The following is a 15422-nucleotide window of genomic DNA, read 5'->3' as shown; positions in this document are numbered from 1 at the left end:
AATGATCCCTCTCGTTGGCTTGTAGATGATCGTCTTTTCCCTGTGACTTCATAGTTTCTGTGTCCAGATTTCCTCTTCTAAAGGACACCAGTCACACTGGAGTAGGGCCCACGCCGTGACCTCATTTTAACTTGATTACATCTTCAAAGACTGTATCTCCCAATACATCCATATTCTGATGTGACTAGGGGTTAAGATTGCAACATATGACTTTTGGGGACATAATTCAGCCATAACACATATATTTCAGCCCGGGAGTGTGTGCTTCCCACAGTCAGAGACGCACACAGTGGCAGCATTGGGTAGGAGGGACTGCGGAAAAATAGGTATGTTGTCAGATAGGAATATTTTTCTCGTATAGAATACATTTTTCTTCCTCCGTTTTCTTCTTGATTAGAGTCTAAGTCAAGTATCTGAATAAATTTATCTTACTTTTCTTTATTTTTCATGAGATAGACAAAAGAATGTAAAATCATTGCATTAGTAAATCTTAGCATTGAGGGAAGGCACATATTAGATTGGCATTTAAATTTAGGTTGATTAGTAGATCAGTTTCTCCATATGTGATTTTCAAAACAAAATACCAAGTTTTCTGTCCACCCTACAGTGGGTGATGTTTTCTTTAAAGAATTTTTTTTATGTTTATTTATTTTTGAGAGAGAGAGAGAGAGACAGAGCGTGAGCAGGGGAGGGGCAGAGAGAGAGGGAGACATAGAATCTGAAGCAGGCTCTAGGCTCTGAGCTGTCAGCACAGAGCCTGATGTGGGGCTCAAAGCCATGAACGGTGAGATCATGACCTGAGCCGAAGTCCAGCGTTTAACCAACTCAGCCACCCAGGTGCCCCTTATTTATTTTTTTGATGATATATTCTAACTTTTATTTTTTGTATTTTTTTAACATTAATTTATTATTGAGAGACAGAGACAGAGCATGAGCATGGGAGGGGCAGAGAGAGAGGAGGCGACACAGAATCAGAAGCAGGCTCCAGGCTCTGAGCTGTCAGCACAGAACCCGACGCAGGGCTCGAACTCACAAACCACGAGACCATGACCTGAGTCAAAGTCGGACGCTCAACCAACTGTGCCACCCAGGCACCCCTCTAACTGTTTTAGAGTTGAAGGTGATACAGATATGGCACGACCAGGTCAATGTGACCGTTAGGGCTGGAATTGCCAGCATTTGGTGGACGGGCCAACCCAACTGTGCATTCACGTGGCAAGTGTGCTTAGTGAATACTCACTGTCTGTAAGATTTTGCTGGAGAATAAGCCACTTTTCCTGCCCTCAAGAAGGGCACAGTCCAGAAGGGGCAGAGAAACATGAAGGGATGAAGGGGGAAGATGAAAATTTCAGTTTGGGGCATGTTATTGGGGGGACTGGAGGGCATCCAGGTGGCAGCTGAAGGAACAAGTCTGCCTCAGCAGAGAGGTAGCCACTAGACCACAGAGGAGCCCGGTGACCTGGGGAAAGTGAATGGTGCGAGAAGCTGGTAACTCAAGACTGGACATCTAGAGAAGCTCCTGATTTGAGGGAAGAGCAGTGGACGATGGAGAAGACAGAAGGGAAGTGGTCAGGGAGGTCAGGAGAAACGGACAATGCTGAGAAAACCGATGGGGGAGAGATCCAAGATGGCAGGGCCTGAGAAGAACCCATGGCGTTTGGCCATTCGGAGGCCTTTGTTTGCCTTAGCGGCGGCAATCCTGGGAGACATGCGGAGGTAAAAAGCCAAATTGTGATTGCCCAAAGAATGTATGGAAGCGAGTAGATGGTTTCTTGAAAAGTTGAGATGAGCAGGGGCAAGGAGTCAGGGCCTAGACCGTTAGAGGGGGATGAAGTGTCAAGGAGGCTGGTTTCTGAGTTGGCAGACTCGGGCGTGTTTGTACACGGAGAGCAAAGAGCAATCCCAGAAGAAAAGGCTTCTCTGGTCCAGGAAGCAGAGACAGCCATGAGCAGGGGCTGGAGAGAGGCCTGCAGAGAGTAGTGAGCGTCCGCAAAGGTGCCCGAGTAGAGCAGGAAAGGAGCCGTCACACCCTTAACAACACCCACCAGGACCCTGAGCCCCAGTGCAGGTGGACTGTTGCAGAGACCCTACTCTGTGTGTCCAGGAGATTTCATCTGGCAGCCGAATCCTGGCAGGTGACCCAGCGGCAAGGAACACCTGGAGGCCCAAGGCAGGTGGCAGAAAGGCGAATGAGAGAGAGCTGGAGGGGGGTGTGGAGGGAGCGGAGGGAGTAGGCATTATAGCAGGATGATGGGCTTTTCCTCGGGAGATGATCAATGATAGTGAATTCCAAAATGCGCATTGGAAATAAGTAGAGTCTTGATAAACGTATAATACATCACCCTCCTCTCTCTTCTGGCTACCAACCTATTCGCCATTCCCTTCTTTAAGGTGCTTATTTTATTTTATTTTTAGTCATGGTGGAGGTCTGGTGTCTCCCCCACAAAATCTGTATTTTGAAGCTAAGATCCACAGTCAGCTCCCAGATACGTGCACATCAGAGCTGCACAGCTTACCCCCTGGTGACAATAATACAGTTCTCTTGTTTCTCATGTTAGTGTGGTGATCAGAGTACCTTTCTTTCAGTTAGGTCTTTGGAAATGATTGCAAACAGGGGCGTCCGGGTGGTTCAGTCAGTTAAGCATCTGACTTCAGCTCAGGTCATCATCTCTCGGACTGTGAGTTCGAGCCCCGCGTCTGGCTCTGTGCTGACAGCTCAGAGGCCTGGAGCCTGCCTCGCATTCTGTGTCTCCCTCTCTCTCTGCCCCTGCCCCACTCACACGCTGTCTCACTCTCTCAAAAATAAATATTTAAAAAGAAATTTTTTTAAATGATTGCAAACAGCATATGCACAAAGCAAGCTAGATTTAGAAGTCACTTAAATAATAAAAACCACAGGTAAAAACCAGTAAGTTTTTGCAGTGTGCACAGTCCCCTTTTCCCCGAAAGCAGGTGTATGTGGGGATATCAATCCAAGCCCAGCCAGCCAGCCTTCCCGGGAGTGTCCCAGTGTCCCGGGGCTCCTGGTTCAGGGGAAGCAGGAGGTGAGGGAGGGGAGTAGCCTGGGGGGACACTTCCTCCAGGGAAGGGGCAGATCCCCATCCACCTGCACCACCCAGGAGAGGGGGAGGAATTATGGGGCCTTTGTTGAACCTGATGCTGAGATAATCCACTCTGAAGAGCTTGAAACTTTACTGAGACATTAAATTTCTTTTAAATGAAATCTCTGCACTCCCGTAGTTACACGGTTTTTTAAAAATCCTTTCTGTGAATTTTAAATGTCTTGGAAATGATTGCCAGAGCCACTGTCCCCTGGTTATGAAAACAAAGTGCTGGGTCCGTGCGTCTGTAACCAACCCCTATGTTGAAACAGTGAGTGTAATTATAATGGTCACTTGAAACTTCTGTCAGGCTCCCAACCAGACCTCATGGCGGGTGTGGCCGATCACTTGATGGGTTGCTGTCAGTTTGAAAGAGATGCAACGTTGTGCGCGTTTGTATTCAATTTTAATATTTTTGTTGATTAAAAAACCCAGCTAGATAGAGGAGATCCCATTTTGGATGAGGAATTTCAGCGCCTCAAGACAGAAGTCAGCCACAAACGGGTTGTTCATAATCTGGAAGAGGTAGGTAACTTTCCTTTATTTGGGACCTAATTTTTGGTAGCCCTTTATGATGCTTCTTTTTATTATTTATTTTTTTTGTTGTTAAATGTTTATTTATTTTTGAGAGAGACAGAGACAGAATGCGAGTGGGTTAAGGGCAGAGAGTGAGGGAGACACAGAATCCGAAGCAGGCTCCAGGCTCTGAGTTGTCGGCACAGAGCCCAACGTGGGGCTCGAACCCACAAATCATGAGATCATGACCTGAGCCGAAGTCAGATGCTCAACCGACTGAGCCACCCAGGGGCCTATAATGCTTATTTTTAAAACACTGAATAATTTTATAGAAACACTTCCACTAAGAGAGGCTTGCTAACTTTTAATTTACGTTTACATTTTAACGTACATTTTCAGAGTGTTTTTTTTTTGCTACGTTTTTGCAAGCGAAGCATCAAAAGTCATTCATTAATGTTACCCTTGAAATGAACGGCTTTAAATTCTTTGGCTCTTCTCTGCCTCTCTACTTTCTCCTTTTTGGATCTTTTTTGTTGTTGTTTCCCTTTGCTCTCCAGGCCCCTCTGCAGGTCCTCGAGGTGGGTCCCAGGGCCTCGTTCCTTGCCTCCTGCATGACAGGAAGCCAGAAGCCAGAGTCGTGGTCCCAGCTCTACCACAGAGTTGGGACCAGGGAAAAGCCCTCTTAGCCTCTGTGCCTCAGTGTCCTCAAACATAAAAAGGGGACAGTGGCCCCTCCCCCTGAGAGTCCTCTGTCATGTGATAGTGTCTGGTTAAAACCCCCAATTTTTATTTATTTTATTTTTTATTTTATTTTATTTATTTTTTTAAAACCCCGATTTTTAATTTTGAAAATGAAAACAATTCTTAATGTTCCCCACCCCCATCATTCTCGATTTTTATTCCTGGGTTTGCCACCTCTGAATTTTCTTACCTCTTTTCTTCTCCCTACATTTAATCTGGCCACAAAGTCTTGCCCATAGCTCCTCCACGAAAGCACACGTGAGCTCAAGCCTTCGTGTCTTACCCTCAACTATTCCAACAGATTGTTCGTTCATTTATCTGCCCGTCCTCCCTGCCCCCTGCAGCCCACTGCATATGCCAGCGTGAGACTAATTCACTGTATACCCAGCCTGGGGCTCGAACCCACAGCCCCGAGATCAGGAGTCTCACACACACTGCCGACTGAGGCAGCCAGATGCCCTGAGACTGATTCACGTTTGATGCCTTTTTCTTCATAGCGTTTCCCTGCTCAAGAACCCGCAGTGCCTGAGGTTCTGGCTGGCCTCAGTGCACCCCCAGACACCCGTTCCTCCCCAGTCTACACTCTGTGCCACGATATGCAAGCACTGTGTGGTGCTTGAGGGCGGGGCTGAGCAGAGCACTCCTCCTTCTGCACTGGGGGGGGGGGGTTAGGGGGGTCATAGAGTCTGTGCCTCTCAATGTGGCAGTGCCAGCACCCACCACATGGGACTGATTGCTCTGCAAGCTTCTTCCTCTTCAGGGTTGCATGTATTTGCCTGAGCTTCTCTAGACTCTAAAATTTCCTTTAAAAAAAAAAAAAAACATTTACTCACTTTGAGAGACAGCGTGAGCAGAAGACGGACAGAGAGAGACACACAGAATCCGAAGCAGGCTCCAAGCCCTGAGCCGTCAGCGCAGAGCCCAATGTAGGGCTCAAACTCACCAACTGTGAGATCATGACCCGAGCCGAAGTCGGATGCTTAACCAACCGAGCCACCCAGGCGCCCCTAGACTGTAAATTTCTTAAAACCCAAATCGCAAATCCCACGTTTGCCACCCCCACCCCCTGCAAGAAGTCTCTATATTGCTACATACACTTAAAGTGCTGAATAAATGCTCATTCAGTAGCAGAACAAATAAATAATAATTTGATTTGGGATCGAAGTCTTTATTAAATGCTCATGCCTGGAGTTAAATAAATGTTTTTATTAAATGCTCATGCCTGGAGTTGAATTTTAAGTCTAAGATGTGCCTGTGTTCTGTGTTCACAGAAAATCAAGGAATTGCATCCTAATTTTGATCCACTCATTAATAATACTTGGGTCAACAAGTTCAGGGCGCAAAGGCGGTTTCAACAAGCAGCACGCAAGGTGAGTCCCAGCACCAGATGGAAATTTCAATTCGTGTAGCCCTCAGCACAAGGAAATCAAGCAGTGAATTTTTTTATAACAGCTTTATTGAGGGATAATTCACATACCATAAAACTCACTCTTGGTAAAGTAGACAGTTTGGTGGGTTTTAATATATTTACAGAGTGGTACAGCCATCACCATCCACGCTTAAGAACATTTTTTTAAAAGTTTATTGAAGTATAGCTGACATACAATGTTTTATTAGTTTCAGGTGTACGATTTGGCAATCAACAATTAATTTTAGAACATTTTTTATCACCTCAAAGAGAAACCTGGTTCCCATTAGGAGCCCCTCTCCATCCCCCAGTCCCTAGCAACCACTGATCTGTTTCTGTCTCTATGGATTCACCTCTTCTGGACATTTTTTTTTAATGTTTATTTATTTTTGAGAGACAGAGACAGAGTGTGAGCAAGGGAGGAACAAAGGGAGGGAAACACAGAATCCAAAGCAGGCTCCAGGCTCCGAGCTCTCAGCACAGAGCCTGACGCGGGGCTCGAACCCACAGATTGCGAGATCATGACCTGAACCGAAGTCGAACCCTCAACCGACTGAGCCACCCAGGTGCCCCTCGAGCAGTGTTTTCAGTGTGGACTGATGACAATCTAGGGGGAGAGAGGCAGAGCCTGCTGATGGGTGACCTGTGTGTCAACCTCCAGGGCCCTGTAGGGCTCTGCATGTGTGAACAGAGGTGGCCCCAAGATGCTCCAGTGTGGGGAAGAAAGTGGTGGAAAGAGGCAGCACAAAACTGTCAAGGGACGAGGGCACAGGTGTTGACAATGGGCAAACAACAGTGAGACTGGCCAGGCTGGCTTCCCCAGCAGCGGGACCACACGGGCTTTCTGGGGTGAGCCCTCTAGTGTGAAAAAGTATTGTCAGCAGTCATGTGCTTTGCTCTAAGTGATGGCTCAGTCTTTCCCTCACTCCTCAGCAAGACTGTCAGCTCAATGTACAAATATGCGCCCAGTTTGATGACTTATTGCCATCTCCCTGGATCGGCCACAGCCCCATCATCCCCTGCCTGGACCAGGGCAACAGCTCTCCCTGTGTCCAGTGCCCCCATGGCAGCCGGACTAGCATTCCCAAAACTTAAAGGTGACGACACCTCTCCCCTGGTAAAACCCTCCAGAGCCTTCCCATTGCAATCGGAATGAAGTGCACAACTTTTGTCAAGGCCAAGGCCACACTGGACTTATCTCTGTCCCTTAAATAGGTCTCCTTTGTTCCTGAAACAGGATCTTCATACTCGCTGGTTCCTCTGCTCTGAATTCTCTTCCCAGGTCATTCTCTCCTCCTCATCAAATCTGAGATCAAGCCTCACCTCCTCAGTGAGGTCTTGCCTAATTATTCTTGCACCAGTGGCCAGACCAACCCCCTTTCCAGTCCCTCGGTCATGCCCTTGTGCATTTACTCTTTTATCATCTTCATGGTATTTATCCTGTAGATTCATTTAAATGTTTATTGTTATCACCCCCGCACACACACACCAACACACACACACACACACACACACACACACACCTAGAACATCAGTTCTGTGCAGGCAGGACAATTGTTTGATCTCATGGTATCTGCAATACCTTGAACAGAACTGGCCACAGCACTGGCACGTCATACTATGTATTTGTTAAGTAGAGTCCTTTACAGGATGGAAAGGGGTATTAATCATGGAAGGAATGGTCCTTTCAGCCACAGCTTTGTGCACAGGTAGCACTCACCTCCAGTAGCAGGTGCTCTGGGTGCAAAGCACAGTGATAGACAGTTAGCATTGCCCAAAATCCACAGCCCTGTTCCCACACAGTCGTCTATTTATTTGGTCCCTCCGCTCTGAAAATAACACGGCAGGAGCATTATTATTCAGATACACTAAAAAGAAGGAATGTGGGACTAGTCATTCTTTCCACTCTGGAAATAGAAAAACAGGGCTCATAAATTGGGTGGGACAAGGCCAGATGACAACTTGGTCTTTGTTTGTATTCAGGCAAGTCAACATGGCCGAGACCTTGAAGTCCCTGTGGCCTCACCCTGGGGCAGCGTGCCATTTTCCCTGTGAAGTCTGACTTAGAGCCGAGGCCTCAGCCCTTAGCGTGGTTGGGGAAAATGAATTAACTCGTACGTCAAAATGAGCATGTACCAATTTAATAATCTGAAGCTGTCCCTTCTCATTCCAGATCATGGTTCATCGGAGGTTACTCATTATGCTGAGTGCTATTCATAACATGGACAGAGAGACCATAATCAGAAAGCTCAGCCAAGGAAGACAGACAATAACATCAGGTAAAGCACAGCTGTCAGGTGCAACGATGCTTCGGCCATAAGTTCTCTGAACATGATTCTTCTGTGTAATGAGGTTAGCTGCATAGAGGTAGAACAGTTTCATAAATCACATCCATTAGGGTTTTGTTTTGTTTTTTATGGCCACCATAACAAAGCGACACAAACTTAATGGCTGAAAACAAACATAAATGTATTATCGCACATTGCTGGAGGTCAGGAGTCTAAAAATCAAGGTGTCAGTGGTGCTGGCTCCTTCTGGAGGTTCCAGCCGAGAGTCTGTTCTGGTCTTTCCAGCTTCCAGAGGCCCTTTCCTCATACCATTCTGACCTCTTGCTTCAGTCGTGACATCTCCTCTGACTGTGACCCTTCTGCCTCCCTCTTACATGGATCCTGTGACAACATTGGGCCCACCTGGATCACTTTCAAGATCTCCGCATCTCAAGATCCTTAACTCAATCACACCTGCAAAGTCCCTTTTATCATGTAAGGTGATGGAGTCACAGCTCCCGGGGAACTGAACGTGCACATCTTTTAAGGGGACCACCTTTCGGCCTACCCAGGACATGAATCAGATTTCCCCGCCAGGTTTGGTTGAAATGCGCAACTGAGAGTTAGCAAGGCCGACCAACCGGGTCAAGTTGTAGTGTCCGCAAAGGCTGGGCATGGTTTAATCTCTTGTTTTGTGTGCCCTCTGTTCTGTCCGGTCATCAGAGAGACCGGAGTAGTCCATATTCCTACTTGCTGACTGAGTGGCTGCATCTGGTGCTGTCTCAACCTACCATTTGCACAAAAAGCTTTTTATCTCATATCATCTTTGCTACTTAAAGGCATTCCAGTCCTTGGATACCCGAGTTGACTGGGCTGTTGGAGCCACGCTCTCAGTGGCTTCTGGGAGTCCAAAAGCTGTGTCACCATCTACTCCATCTGCGGCTTGTTTGCAGACCCACGGGCAGGCCCCTGTCCTTCCAGACCCTTCCCGCCCTCCCTAGCCTGAGGCCTCTGAGCCTGGCTCTTTGTTCTTCCTCTCCTTCAAGATCTGGGTAGGTGTTTTTTTTTCAAAATATTTTATCGAATTTTAATCCTTTTTTTTTTTTTTCTTCATCCAGTGCTGTTTATTGAGTCCATTACCAGAGGAAGAAAATACTTGCCATTTATCACAAAATAGTGGGCTGGGCTTCACCACAGGAGGGTGTGATCTGGGGGGCAGCAGGTGTGAGGCTTGGAGTCCTGCAGAGGACAAGCAGCCTGTCCAGACCTTCACCATGGACACACCCGACAGTCATTGGCCATGTCCCCAGCAGTATCCCATCACTTGTCGCAGGCAGGGCCCCCAAATCAGAGCCAAGGAGAGACCCACATAGCCCCAAGGGAGGGAGAAGCCCCGGTTCTTCCTCCCCTTCAAGATCCAGATGGGTATTTTGTTTTTTCATAACATTTTATTGCACTTTAATTATGCTTTTTTCTGGGGCACCTGGGTGGCTGAGTCAGTTAAGCATCCAGCTCTTGGTTTGGGCTCAGGTCATGATCTCAGGGTTTCATGAGTTCGAGCCCCACATCGGACTCTGCTCTGGCATCGGAGAGCTTGCTTGAAATTCTCTCTCTCCCTCTCTGTCTGTCCCTCCCCCACTCGCGTTGTCTGTCTCTCTCAAGTAAACACATAAATAAACTTTAAAAAGAAATTACGTTTTTGGGGCACCTGGGTGGCTCAGTCGGTTGGGCATCAGACTTTGGCTCAGGTCATTATCTCACAGTTTGTGAGTTTGAGTCTCGCATCAGGCTCACTGCTGTCAGTGCAGAGCCTGCTTGGGATCCTTTGTCCCCCTCTTTCTTTGCCCCTTCCCCACTCATGTGTGCACGTGCTCTCTCTCTCTCAAAAATAAAACATTTTTTTTAATTATGCTTTTTTCCCCTCCTATATTATTTTGATGTCCGATATTGATGTTTCTAATAAAGGAACTCTTCAAGTATTGTTTTGTTTTGTTTTTTAATTTTTTAAAATGTTTATTCTTGAGAGAGAGAGACAGAGACAAGAACTCCAGTGGGGGAGGGGCAGAGAGAGAGGGAGACGCAGAATCCGAAACAGGTTCCAGACTCTGAGCTGTCAGCACGGAGCTGGACTCGGGGCCCAAACTCGTGAACCATTAGATCATGACCTGAACCGAAGTCGGACACTCAACTAACTGAGCCATCCAGACACCCCCTTTTTTTAAAGTATTGTAAAGTTTACCTGTTAATTATATATGGACCCATGTAAAATGTCTTCATGGTTTTTTTTTTTTAGTTTTTTTTTAATGTTTATATATTTTTGAGAAAGAGAGAGAGAGAACATGAGTGGGGGAGAAGCAGAGAGAGAGGGGGACAGAGGATCTGAAGGGGGCTCTACGATGACAGTAGAGATTCAGATTTCAGGGCTCGAACTCGCAAACTGTGAGATCATGACCTGAGCCAAAGTCGGACGCTCAAGCAACTGAGCCACCCAAATGCCCCTTCATATGTCTTTTTTTAATATGATCTTTTTCTTTGCTGACAAGGACAAAGAATATTCATTAGCAATCCTTTCGTTAGGAATTATAGTTTTTTTGGAGGTAAAAAAATGAAATTTTTAAAAATTGGAAAAGGGGTGAGATAAAGAACTAAAGAAAACTACAAATGGGACCGTATGCATAGACTTCTATTCTTTTCTTCTTTTTTTAATTTTTTTTAATTTTTATTTTTTAATGTTTATTTTATTTTATTTTTTTTAATTTTTTTTTTCAACGTTTATTTATTTTTGGGACAGAGAGAGACAGAGCATGAACGGGGGAGGGGCAGAGAGAGAGGGAGACACAGAATCGGAAACAGGCTCCAGGCTCTGAGCCATCAGCCCAGAGCCCGACGCGGGGCTCGAACCCACAGACCGCGAGATCGTGACCTGGCTGAAGTCGGACGCTTAACCGACTGCGCCACCCAGGTGCCCCAATGTTTATTTATTTTTAAGAGAGAAAGAGAGACAGAGTGAGAGTAAGGGAGGGGCAGAGAGGAAAGAGAGAGAAACAGAATCAGAAGCAGGCTCCAGGCTCTGAGCTGTCAGCACAGAGCCCGATGCGGGGCTCGAACTCATTAACCGTGAGATTATGACCTGAGCAGAAGTCAGATGCTTAACTGACTGAGCCACCCAGGCACCCCAGACCTCTATTCTTTTCCACAATGGCATGCAGCACGTATCCACTAATTGGTGGGTGGCAAATAAGAAACTGAAGATGGTAATTTCACATAAAAATACCCCAAGAACTCCCCCAAAGTGCTCTTTTGTTTTTCACCCGCAGATAAGAATTCGTTCAGACACCTCCTGTCCCAGATCAGTCGAGATGATTATTCCAGCTCGTTCTTTGTCTCACCCAAGAAAGTGCTGCCCTTCGCCTTCCCATCCTACAGTCCTCCTCAGAGCTCCAACGAGTTGGTAGGTGCTGTTGGGCTGTGGGGTGGGGACGGGGCGTGAGCAGATGCTTGTTGGGCAGATACCAAGGCAAGCCGTACCTCAGTCTCTGTCCCTTCACCTCCCCCTGAGAAGCTCCCAGGGGACACCTGTGCCCAGGGACTTGTGATCAGTGGGAAACCAGGGATCATCTACTGCCGCCTGCCCGGCCCCTAACACACATGTGCAGAGCTCCCTGGTAATCTGCACCGGGTGGTTTCCAGCCTGGAAGCCAGCAAGAACCCCTCTGGACAGCCCAGGGAACCGGGCCTGAGAGCCGAAGGGCAGGTGGAGAATCCGAGAAGGCCAGGCCTGGGGAGGTGGGCCCCACTGCGTGGGCAATGGGGCAGCCAGGGACGAGTGGCCCCGGGGTCTAACACTCGAAGCCATGAGACTCTCAATTCTCTCTGTCTCTCTCTCTCTCTCCTTCTCTCTCACCCTCTCTGGAAAGAGGTGCGACAGTTCATTTTCTTGCCTTATGGGCATGATGATGCATTAAAATAAAAATAATAGCTGACTCTTACATTGCACTTACCATGAATCAGGCAGTGCCTGAAATGCCTCACTTGTAACAGTTCATTTAATCTTCAACGAATCTATGTGATAGGCTTACTGTTTTACAGAGGAGGAGGAAACTGAGACACAAGGTCATATGGCCGGTAATAAAATGTAGCCTAAGTTCATGTCCTTAGCAATAAAAGGCATCTTTAATTTGATGCTGAGGGACACCTGGGTGGCTCAGTTGGTTAAGCGGACAACTTCGGCCCAGGTCACGATCTCACGATTCGTGGGTTTGAGCCCCACGTCGGGCTCTGTGCTGACAGCTCAGAGCCTGGAGTCTGCTTCGGATTCTGTGTCTCCCTGTCTCGCAGCCCCTCCCTGCTCACACTCTGTCTCTCTCAAAAATAAACATTAAAAAAAATTTTTTTTAATAAATTGATGTTGAAAGTGCACAGGCAAATTATTTATTTATGTAATTTAAATGTTTTTTATGTTTATTTCTTTTTGAGAGAGGGAGAGACAGAGCGTGGGCAGGGGAGGGGCAGAGAGAGAGGGAGACAGAGAATCCAAAGCAGGCTCCAGGCTCTGAGCTGTCAGCACAGAGCCCGATGCAGGGCTCGAACTCACGAACCACAAGATCATGACCTGAGCCGAAGTCAGACGCTCAGCCGACTGAGCCACCCAGGCACCCCTAATTTTTTACTTTTAAAGAATAAGCTTGCCATTCGCATCCTACGATGTATTTTACACATTGCCGGTTCATCTACTCGAGAATTGCAGGACTGACTTTAGAAATTCCATGTGTTTTCTGCATTAGATAATTTTTTTTTAATGTTTATTTATTTTTGAGACAGAGACAGAGCATGAACGGGGGAGGGGCAGAGAGAGAGGGAGACACAGAATCGGAAACAGGCTCCAGGCTCCGAGCCGTCAGCCCAGAGCCCGACGCGGGGCTCGAACTCCCGGACCGCGAGATCGTGACCTGAGCCGAAGTCGGACGCTTAACCGACTGCGCCACCCAGGCACCCCTGCATTAGATAATTAAATGACCTAAAAGATCAGACTACAGAATCCCTAGGGAATAATAGATCGGTGATTTTCAAGCATTAATAAGCACACTTAATGATCAATGGGGTGCAAAGGGTGAGAGGGATGAAGAGATCACTGTGCTGTGGGGCGCACGTCATTATTTTTCAGTCGTTCCCATCTCACACATTCCATCCGGCATCTTAGTCCTACAAAGACTTCTCTGCCACTCAGGGTTGATGAAAGAGTGCTCAGCACTCCTGTTTATAAAGGATTGTATAATTCATTCCACAGATACTTTATCTCATCAATTCTTTTTTATTACCATCTTTGAAATTGGGAAATGTCTTATAATGGATGGCATGTTAGCATTGCATCGGATTCATTTCATGATGGTGTCTCAGATTGGGTGAAGTACAGTATTTATCGAATGTCCATAGTATGTCAGGCAGTGTTCCAGGTTCTCTGGGTGATGGAGGCAGACGGCATGCAGGAAGGTAATGCTTTGGGGATCAGCCCCTGGGGAAGGGAAGCAGTGGGAGCTGGCATAGGACAGAGAGAGGAGAACTGCCCTCCTGGGCAGAGGCCTCAGCTGAACTCGCCAGGGGCTCTGAAGCTGGGGCAGCGTGAGGCCACCCGGCATTTATACCTTTGTTTCAACTTGAGGTTGTAGGCAGGCCTCCCTGGGTGGGGCACAGGACCTTGAAGGAGGCAGCTCCCTTCAACCAAAGCAACCCCTGAAGACGGCTGACCCCTGAGAGTTGTTTCTGTCGAGAGGACTCCTTGAAGTAAGAGGACTGAGTCCGTTAAGCCTGATGGGGATTCTGGGTGGCATATTGCAGCACCCACAACAATAGGAAAGGAAGAAGGATCACAGACACTATGAGACGAGGGGAGGTTGGTCAGCACTGCCTCCATGCCTCACACATCAGGTAGCAACTGTGGTCACGGGAAAGGTGACGGGAGGTAGAGGAATAGAAGCGTAGCCGCTTTCGCCCAGCGTTGATTATGTGTCCTTGTCTTTTGAATTTCCTCATTTTAGGCTCCTGATGGCCTTGGACCGGTCCCAATTAAATCTTCGGAAATCCAAATCAAGCAGAGTTACTCTTTCTTCAATCTGCAGGTCAGACCTGTCATACGGGATTAGCTAATGGGTTTCTTATGAAGTGTACAAAATATTCTTGAATTTGAATTGCATTGCTGGTTTTGTTCTTTTATAGTTGATACACTAGAGCATACCGTGTGTGTTCTTCTGCTATCATTTGGTGGTATGTGCGAGGTGTAACATAACGTGGTTTCTCTTTACCCTGGGGATATATGGTATATATCGCGTGCGTGAAGCTTTCCGAACTACATATATTATAAACTTTAAGAAAAAGCACAAGGTGAAGTGAACCGAAGTTAGTCAGCCTTTCTTGAGGTATACAGCCACTTCTGGTTTCGAAAATATAAGTATTTTAAATCACTGGTTTGTTAACCAGTGTTCGGTGTATTTCTACAGATGAGCCCTGTGGTACAGAAGAGTAATGGCAAATGCACATGTGTCCTGGGACCCAGAGCAGGGATCGGGAACAGGGCTTGGGACTTATGCTAATGTCCCCCAGTGCTGGGCCAAACCAGTGCTTGACTGCACAAGGTGATGGCTGCAACCCGGTACTCGTGTTCCTTTTATCGTTGGGCAACTCAGAAGTGCTGTTATTGAGAATGAGATCCCATTCATTGGTAACGGGCGTTTTAAGAGCGTTTAGTCAGTTGTCTTCTTTGACCTCAGGTTCCTCAGCTGTACAAAATTAAAGGGTATCAGCCATTCTGTGTCCAGAGATCGTCAACGAGCTACAGACCTCAAAAGCTTGCTCGAACCCTGAAGCAAGGGGCTGAGGTAACACAACCCCCACCTTTAAGCATTTCTCTCGGGGGGCCTGGGTGTCTCCGTTGGTTGAGCATCAGCTCTTGATTTGGGCTCAGGTCACGATCTCACGGTTCATGAGATCGAGCCCTGAGTCAGGCTTGGGATTCTCTCTGTCTCTCTCTCTCTGCTCCTCCTCCACTAGCACCCTTACGCGCTCTCACTCTCTGTCTCAAAAATAAATAAATAAACATGAAAAATAAAAAGAAGTGCTCTTATGTTTCCGCTCTTGTCCTGGTGTCAAGACTGACACGCTGCCTGGTCCCTTCACAGGATGAAGCCACCACCATCATAACTCTGCCCAAGCAGGACGCCACAACTCAGCTCCCTGGCAAGACCTCGGTCTTGGGCATGAAACCACCTGAGGCCTTAGCCAGGTCTCCAGATTATGACCCGCTTTATATTTTTGTAAGTGACAACTGGCAGAAGTCTCATGTTGTATGTGTCTCTGTTTCAAAAGTTACTCTATAAGAAAACAGAAGCATTACTT

General features: G+C 47.1%; 1 protein-coding gene across 6 annotated transcripts in view; it reads left to right on the top strand.

Annotated features, from left to right (window-relative positions):
- CFAP221 (cilia and flagella associated protein 221) overlaps window positions 1–15422 on the top strand; it is a 104739-nt gene that overhangs the window by 60513 nt on the left and 28804 nt on the right. For 5 of the 6 annotated variants that reach the window (XM_043576577.1, XM_043576573.1, XM_043576574.1 and 2 more), the window contains 7 exons: window positions 3537–3626; window positions 5630–5728; window positions 7940–8045; window positions 11351–11484; window positions 14069–14149; window positions 14798–14905; window positions 15206–15340. In XM_043576577.1, the coding sequence (XP_043432512.1) occupies window positions 3537–3626; window positions 5630–5728; window positions 7940–8045; window positions 11351–11484; window positions 14069–14149; window positions 14798–14905; window positions 15206–15340 (753 nt within the window). The remainder of the gene's footprint in view (window positions 1–3536; window positions 3627–5629; window positions 5729–7939; window positions 8046–11350; window positions 11485–14068; window positions 14150–14797; window positions 14906–15205; window positions 15341–15422) is intronic. The other variant, XM_043576576.1, reaches the window with a different exon arrangement.

The sequence above is a fragment of the Prionailurus bengalensis genome, chromosome C1 (assembly GCF_016509475.1).
Source record: "Prionailurus bengalensis isolate Pbe53 chromosome C1, Fcat_Pben_1.1_paternal_pri, whole genome shotgun sequence".
Taxonomy (NCBI): domain Eukaryota; kingdom Metazoa; phylum Chordata; class Mammalia; order Carnivora; family Felidae; genus Prionailurus; species Prionailurus bengalensis.
This window is presented reverse-complemented; position numbering and strand designations above follow the sequence as displayed.